Genomic DNA, 8,887 nt, shown 5'->3' with positions numbered 1-8,887 from the left:
GACTCTATCCCAGGAGCCTGGGATCACGACCTGAGCTGAAGGCAGATGCTCAACCACTGAGCCCCAGGAATAAGATTTCTGATACATGCTGCATGGATGAAACTTGATGACAGTATGCTAAGTCTAATAAGACAGACACAAAGAACAAATATTGTGTGATTACACCTATATGAGGTACCTAGAATAACCAAAGGCATGGAGTTAACCAAAGGATAGAATGGCCAAAGGCAGGGAGGGAGAGAAAATGAGAGGGAGGGAGGGAGGAGACAGAAGAGAGGAGGGAGAGAGGAGGAGCGAGGCGGAGGGAGGAAGAAGCCCATGGTGATCCATGAACACCAAGTCCTGGGCTTCCAGGAAGAGGAGGAAGCCCTGGGCATGGAGAGAGGGGAAAAGGAGGGACAGGTCGATGGAGGGGTGTCTAGGAAGCCAAGGGAGGGGCAGTGAGAACACCCCTAAAGGAGAAAGCTGGTCACCATGGCAGATGTTGCCAAGAAGTTGAGACGGCCAAGCACTGAGAAGGGGTCACCGGGTGTGGTGGTTTCGGTGTCACTGATGTCCTTCTGAATTAAGCAGCATGTGTAGAAATTATTACAAGAGGTTTTAGATGAGAGCGCGGGAGAAGAGGGAGCAAGTGGCAAGAACTCCCGCAGAAAGTAGGGTTCAAGTTCCAACCTGAAAGGGAACACACTTCAGGTATTAGTTCTTCTTTAATGCTTGGTAGAATTCACCAGTGAAGCCATCTGGTCCGTGGCAGGGGCAGGGCATGAAAGCAGACCCCCTGCGGGAAGAGGGGCGACCCTCTGCCCTTGGCAGCCCTCTGCACTCCCATGAGAAACCGTGAGATGCTGGTGCCACCGTGCCGTGCTTCTCAACTTCAGCATTTCCAATGATCACCTCCAGGATTTCTGCAACATCTCTGGACTACCCCTGCTAGAATTTTCCTAGTAATTGTCTTTAAAGGAACTCCCCCGTAAAATGAAATCGGTAGGTACCTTAAGGGACGTCTCATAACACAACTGTCAATCGGAATGGTGCATCATTTGCGCTGAATAGAAGGTCATCCATAAAAAGAAAAAGAAAAAAAAAAAAGAGAGAGAGAGAGAAATCTAATGGAAGCGAAGCAAGGTGTTTTGAATTTTAGCCAGACTCTGCTGCTGCCTGTTAGTGAGGTGCTGGCGCTCTGACCTGAACCTCTGATGAAAACCAAAACCAAAACCAGAACATCAGGAACAATCTAACATGGTATGTGTGTGTGTATGTATGTATATATATGTACATACACATATAATGTGCGTGCGTGTATATATATCCCCACATAGAAATGAAGTTTCAAAAAGCAATACTCACCTTTCCTACTAGTAATGTGCTGTAACATTTTCTATTCTAATCTTTCCAAAATCGTGGATTTGATCCAGTACATGGATTCACCATCTACAAATGGCTTGGTTCCAGTTTCAAAACCATTGGACTAGTGAATGTTACATTAAGTGTTAAAGACCTACCAGTACCTGCCTGAGAATTTTTCCTGGAACTTAAGAAGGCTCAAAAGATTCCTGTAAAGGAAGTGACTTTTTCACAGGGAGATTTGATATTATCTCACATTGTATCAGTGTCAACCCCCCAACAGGCTCACTGTCATGCAGTAGTATGCAGCACACGCTCTCAAACCCTGACCCAGGATCCTGCTCGGTGGGAGAGGGGAGGGGCAGGCGGCTTTTCACTGCTATCCTGTGCACGTAGGCTCAGGTTCACAGTCCCAGTCAATAACCAGAAAGTTGGTCAAGGGTGGATTGGCCTTATGTTTCTGAATTACAGGGTAAGCGCCCTCAGCCCTATTCACCTGTATAACTGCATTAGTACCCTGTGGCTGCTGTAACAAATCAGCACAAACCTTGAGGCTTAAAACACTAATAGTCTCTTACAGTTCAAGAGGCTAGAAATTCAGGATCCATCTCACTGGGCTCTGGTTGTCCGCGATGCTTGGTTGCCAGCCACGCTCATTTCCTCTAGAGGCTCCGAGAGTCTGTCTCCAGCTCTTTCCAGCGGCTAGTGGCCACCCACATGCTTGGTTCAGCTCCCTCCCCATCTCCAAAGCGCACTGCTCCTCGCTAGGCCCAATGGCACACCTCCTTCTCCTTCCACCCTCCCACCTCTCCTTGTAAGGACCCTGTGAGTGTACCGGGCTACACAGGTACTCCTGGGCAGTCTCCCCATCTCAGAGACCTTAGCATAATCATACCTGCAAGCCCTCTTTGTTATATGAGGTAACACATTCAGAGGTTCAAGGGGCAGGAGTGGACATTTTAGGGGCCACTGTCCAGCTGGCTGCAAGAGCGGGCAGGTCGGGGTCAGGGCAGAGACAGAGGCAGAATCCCACCCCCTGGTGGAGGTGGAGAACTGGGTCAAGGTGCCAGGTGCAACATCAGGTGCCATCACACGAGCACGCAGGAGTAAGCCCCACACAGATGCTGGGGTCTCAGCTGAGGCTGACTCACAGGGAGCAAGCTCAGGTTGGAGGAAGATTTGGGATCTTTGGTTTCAGCAGACGTGGAAAAAAACCAGAGCCAACCCGGGGGCAAGAGGGACCCACGCACGGGCAATTGGCAACAACTGAGATTTATTTCAACGATAAGTCAACGGGTACAGCAGGTGGTGCGACAACCCTAGGAGCTGAGGCTTCTCCAGTTGTGGATGAGGCTGGTGGGCTAGGTCTGGCCACCACTCAGGAAACTTGGCCCATCGACTCTGGGAAGGTCAGTGGCTTCGGCTCCTGGCTCAGCATGGACCTCCCACAGATTAGTAAACAATCTCCTTCAAACCTGAGGGAAGGAAACACAAATGCTGTCAAGCGACTCATGCTGTAGAGCAGAGACAGCAGACAAAGGTGGGAGAACAAGACCCTGCTGGACCCAGGCACAGGGCGACACCTCCTCACGGCAGCTCTGTCCCCTGTGTGGTAGGAGGCGATCATCACAAGGAAGCAAGAGGCTGGACGAGGCTGTGTTTAGGAGGGTTTTGAGGGGATTCAGAAAGCGCAGCCACAGCTTATGGGCTCTCTGCGGTTAATGCTAGAGGTCCATCCATTCGGTAACAAACTCTGAGCATATGGAGAGACGAGATGGATCCTTACCTCCCACGTTCGTTGCTGACATCACAGAGCAGCCCTCGATGTAAAAATGTTCCATATGTTGAAAAACTAGAATTGGCTTAATAATATTACAAACTACATTTCCAAAAGTGTGACAAAGTTGAGTCAAACCAGATGTGGCATCATGATAGATTTTTTTAAAAGATTTTATTTATTTATTCATGAGACACACACACACACACACACACACACACACACACACAGAGACAGAGAGAGAGAGAGGCAGAGACATAGGTAGAGGGAGAAGCAGGCTCCTTGCTGGGAGCCCAATGTGGGACTCGATCCCAGGACCCCGGAATTACGCCCTGAGCTGAAGGCAGGTGCTCAACCACTGAGCCACCCAGGTGCCCCCATGATAGAATTTTTATAAAACCATTAAAATTACGCTGAGTTTCTCACAGTGAGGGGAAATGGCTGTTATGATACTAAGTGGAAAAGATCAGGGCTCCAAGTACATTAAGCATAGAAATTCAATTTTGCTAAAAACAAAACACAGCTAGAAAAAGAGTGGAAAGAAAAAGCTACTAGAGGTTCTCTCTGAGTGACAGGCACACAGCTGATTTTTCTTCTTTCCTGGACTTTTTAGAAGCTTCCAAAGTCTCCACTAAGAATGACATTGTTTTAAATTGGGAGAGGGGAAGTGGGTAATAACAGTATAAAACCCCATGAACACATTCTTTTAAATAAAAAGACAAATTTAAAAGGATTTTGTGGGCTGAACTGCTTATAAACTACAGGAATGCTAAGCCCAGGGAGCGTGATGAACGGCCTCATGTCAGCATGGAATGTTCTCAAAGGCCGCTGCCCGTGCATGTTCATGTTCTGGGTTTATTCTGGGGTCCCTGCCTAAGGCTGCATGTTCTTGGACGCATCTGTAGGACACAGAATACCTGAAGGGCGGCTACTTTATAGCCAAGGCTGCACTGATATCTAAAATGGTCTGCAGGGGCCAGAGAGATGCCCAAGGGAGGACACCAGAAGAAGCAAGACCCACATGGCACAATTGTCAAGGAGGAAGTGAGGCAGGAAGGAACACTGACACAAGGATCCACACTCCCACCCAGCCCTCCTCTGCCAGGCTAGGGGGCTTCACCTCCGTCACAGAATATGAGGGGGAGAAATTTGGCCCGCAGCTGCACAGGTCAGCTGGAGACACATATGATGATTTGTGTCCTGACCTCTAGTAAATGTGCTTATAAGGCGACTCAAAAGACAAAGGTTGGTTACTTTTATTAAGATTACTGCTTTAAACTCTCAAGGTCTATCGGTTTGTTAGTGTTGATATATGTGATTTATCTGAACAATTCATCTGGTTTCTGTGTGATAAAAACACAGAGAATAGAATAGCTCATTTTCTGCCTGGTGCTCATGGACCCACAGGTCTGATACTCCATTTCTTTCAGGCATGTCTTACGGTGTTTGGAGACCAAAAAAGGTCCCCATTTCTAGGGCCAATCAACAAAAGTAAAACCACATACCCAATTCATTTCCTCCTTTGGTTGCCCAACAAAGGCAGTAATGCTGCATGAGCTGTTCTAGAAGCTCCATTTCATCCAGGAATTCAAGTGACTCTATTCTGTGGGGAGAACAAAAATAGGACAATATCAAGCTTTACAATTAAAAATGAAGATCATGACCCCCAAGTTCATGCGTACAGAATGATGTTCATGTTATACTAAGGGGAAAGAAGCAGGCTGCGACATAGTAGGTATGGTGTGGTTCCATTTTAATTTATTTTTATTATTTAAAAATCACCATAAAGTTAAAAGACAAATGACAAACTAGAAAAAAAGATCTGCAACATAAATGACAAAGGGTAGATTTCCTTACTCTGTAAAGAGCTGTTAGACGTCATGAGAAAAACTTTCAAAACTCCTTTAAAAGACAGGTAAAAGACATGTTCACCAGAAGAGAAAAACAAGATGCTCTCAATCTCATTTAAGAGAAAAGGAACATAAATAAAAATACGAGATATTTTTTCAATGATCAGATTGACAAAGATAAAAAAAAAAGGCTGATATGCACTTTAGCTAGGATATGGGGAAAGGTGCTCTCCTACATTACTAGTTGGATTACAAAGTGGTACAAACCTCTCTGACTCTTCTATCAATGCTACAAATGCACATCCTTTCACTCAGCAATTCTGCCTTTAAGATTTTAGCCTATGAGTACAAAGATTCATGTTCCAGAACATTCACTGCAGCTTCCTAACACAAGTCCTTAAACCAGAAGAGCTGGGTTAAATAAATTAAAGCATGTTCATACAACAAGATAACACACAGCTATCTGATAGGGCTATATCACTGACAGGAACAGACTCCAAGGCTTACCACAGAGTTCAAAAAGTAACCCGTGTAGTAAATAATGTGCCAAGTATTAGGCTGGTAGTGAGGGGAACAGGATGGAAGGGTTGGTTTTGTTTTACTGTACATTACTTTATTCTCTGGTATGCACTGGTATGACTTTTGTCAAAAAAGCATTTTAAATGTAAGCTTTAAGATATATGCACAAAGAAATATGCAAGACATATAAAATAACTTAAAAATTCTTTTTCTGTTGAAATATGGGCATGCCGGGGGAAATTTCATGTAATTCAAAAGAGTATAAAGAAGAAAACAGAAAATTATCCACATGCCCATATTCACAGTAGTCATTGATTATAGTCAGGAACTGCCATTCGTCCAGGCTGGGGGTGCAGAGGGGTACACATACATGCCTTTGCTGCACACATTTCTGTATTTGCATATCTGTCTTGGTAGGCTGGCCTAAGAGTCACATCCGAACTGAGAGTGACTATGCCTAAGGAACTTTGCTTGCTTTCCAACTCATTTTACTGGAAGACACGTGACGCAGATTTGCCCAATGCCAAGTTCTACAAAACACAGCACCAACATGAAGACTCCAGGATATTTAGCACCATGTTTAGCTTCTTAAGAGACACTAGATTGTGAAGCTGCTCCCTAGAGCATGGACTCCAAGGGCACACATATCTTTTGGTCTGTTTTGATCTCTGCCTTATGCTTAGGAAAGCACATGGTGCACAGCTGGCATTCAGTATTTGTTAAGTAAACAGGCTTGCCTTGGACTTCTTTTTTATACACAGTATCCAGCAGAAGCCCTTGGCAAATGGGTTCCCAGAGCCAAGAGGGCTGTTCAACCTCAGGAAAACAGACAGTAGCCTGTCCCACCTCCTTCCCCGCCCCTGTCAGGGATCTGCCTTGCTGGCTACACAGGCCACGGCAACAGGAGACAAATGACTGCCTAGAAAAAGCTGCTCTCTCCAGTTTTAGCCTCTCCCCTCGGCATCCAGAAGAGCTGCTACAGCATTTTCACTACCGATGCCTGACCAGGGCTATTCAAAAACAGTTGCCTTGACATGTAGCAAATGAAAACCAGCGTGTAGGAAAAGAAAATTCTAGAAGACTCAAGAAAATATGGACCTGATCACATGGAGACCTCACTTTCACAAACCTTCAAGGCCTTGATGTAAACACTTGGTAAAAATAGTGATATTTCTAAAAATTAATAGCAAGTTCTGTGGAGAAACAAGGCTAAAATTCTTCTGATTATATTGTAAGAGACCTATATGTGTAGGTTCCCAAAAGCATGAGGAAACACAAACCAGGAAGCATAAGGTAACGATAAAATACGAATTCAATTAAAGCTGGCACGAACACTGTCCAGAGATAAATACAGTGTTTATAACAGGGAAATTAACAACAAAATTGCACAATAAAACAAGGTACAAATAAATGCCCAGATCTACACATAACTTAATTATTATAAAATTATTACTATCAATGTAATCTATCCACATAGCAATATAAATATTATGCACCATTGAACAGGACATGGGAACCTCCTATATTTCAGTATATTTTGGTATGTGAAGAGAAATACAATCAATTGTTAAGTTTCTAAAAGGGGAGGGTGATTTATAGACCAATGCATGTAACATGAATCTATAGATTTAAAAAACAGAAACCTATATATCAATATTCACCTTTACATATACACATAGAAAAATGCACTGCAACTTATTACTAACAGCAATTTCTAGAGGTGCACCTACAGAGTGCAACACTACTTTCTATTTCCTGCACGTCATACATAGTTTGAAGGGTGGCGCAGTGGTTTAGCGCCTGCCTTTGGCCCAGGGTGCAATCCTGGAGACCCGGGATCGAGTCCCACGTCAGGCTCCCGGTGCATGGAGCCTGCTTCTCCCTCTGCCTATGTCTCTGCCTCTCTCTCTCTCTCTCTGTGACTATCATAAATAAATAAAAAAAGAAAACTTTAATAAAAAACAAAACAAAACTCATGTTTAAAAAAAAAAAAAAGAAAATTGTTTCTGAACCATCCATTTAAAAATCTGCGAGCAGACCTTTCCCCCTTAGGAGACCTTGGACAACGTCATTTTCTTCCTCCTCCAAAACACCAGGATTGTGCAAAAGTTCCACCGCAGAGGGTGCTCTGGGAGTGTTACAGGTGTGGCTGCTTATTTTCACTAAAATAATCTGTTTTGGCATAAACCCTATCTCAGTGAGTGGCTAATGAGTTACTTTCAAGGTTCTATTAATGTTTAATCTGTACCAGCAGATTAATTTATTTCAGAATAAGTCTAGTTAGGGTTTGAGGTTTTTTTTTTTTTACATTAAAGACAGCTATGCTTTTCATTCATAATCATTCGCTGAGACGCTGATTCTTGCTGATCCCGCACCTGCTCACTTCAGCTTGAGGCAGTTTGCTATACACTTCCATCATGTCGACTGCTGATGCCGTTTCCCACCCATTCGACAGGAGCCGTTCTTTCTAGAATGTATGATGGAGAGAAATGGAGAAGGTACAAGGCACTGTTGTACAAATCCAAGACAGTCTTTAAGCACATGAGAATTTCTCTTAGAAGACTCCTCTTTTGAAAGCCTATCCTGGCTCCTATCTACCTTCTTTTTATTTTCCAATTTTCTACACCAACATGGACTGTTACAGTCACTCAAGTATTTATGATATTAAATCACTGGAATATTTTAATATTCTAATGATATACTGTCTGGGATTTGCCTTAAAATATTCCAATGACAACACTAACAAAAACTGGGGATAAATAAAACAATATGGGTCAAATGTGAATTACACACTGGTTGATGGGACATGGGTGTTCCTTTTACTATTCCCTCTATGTTCGTATTATTTGAAAATCTACATAATCAAAGTTTTAAATAACAAGGTATAGGGAACGTAAATATGTATTTTCCACACCAAGGGCTTGGACTTCCCTAGCATGATGACCTAGTGACCCACACAAAGCCCCCACCTTCTCTGATCGTGAAGGGAAGATGCCCTTCCCTGAGTGGCTAAGGGTACAAGAGGAGGTCCCAGTCCCCACTCTCTGACCTGTGACTCTAATGACTTGCAGGTCTCTACTCCTGCCAGGTCACACTGTCGCCTCCGCAGGTTTTCGATCATGATCTGTCCAAACCGGTCATCCATGTTCACCTGGGAAGGGAAAGAAGAGGCTGGGCATTGCCAGAAGGGTTTCTTTGTTTCTCAAATATGCAAAATAGACACCACCACTCTATTTCTAACCAGTCTAGGCCAACATCTGCTAATACCCAATGCAGGTCACAGAAGCAGGTGCAGGACAGCATCCAGGACTGACAAGAACGTACACTGCTACAGCCCCTAGAAGGTGACTGGATGGTGTGTGCTTGGCCTGGGAGCCAGCCATGCCACTGCCAGTGA

The 8,887-nt window shown here is 44.2% G+C and overlaps 1 protein-coding gene across 2 annotated transcripts in view; it reads right to left on the bottom strand.

Annotated features, from left to right (window-relative positions):
- Positions 1 to 2,600: 2,600 nt before the first annotated feature.
- The window catches only part of LCMT1 (leucine carboxyl methyltransferase 1), a 40,695-nt gene continuing 34,408 nt past the window's right edge, over positions 2,601 to 8,887 (bottom strand). For both annotated transcript variants that reach the window (XM_077907091.1, XM_077907090.1), the window contains 4 exons: positions 8,540 to 8,641; positions 7,866 to 7,957; positions 4,627 to 4,724; positions 2,601 to 2,819 (listed from right to left, as the gene is read on the bottom strand). In XM_077907091.1, coding sequence (XP_077763217.1) covers positions 2,797 to 2,819; positions 4,627 to 4,724; positions 7,866 to 7,957; positions 8,540 to 8,641 — 315 coding nt within the window. In that variant the 3' untranslated portion in view covers positions 2,601 to 2,796. The remainder of the gene's footprint in view (positions 2,820 to 4,626; positions 4,725 to 7,865; positions 7,958 to 8,539; positions 8,642 to 8,887) is intronic.

The sequence above is a fragment of the Canis aureus genome, chromosome 8 (assembly GCF_053574225.1).
Source record: "Canis aureus isolate CA01 chromosome 8, VMU_Caureus_v.1.0, whole genome shotgun sequence".
Lineage (NCBI taxonomy): Eukaryota > Metazoa > Chordata > Mammalia > Carnivora > Canidae > Canis > Canis aureus.
This window is presented reverse-complemented; position numbering and strand designations above follow the sequence as displayed.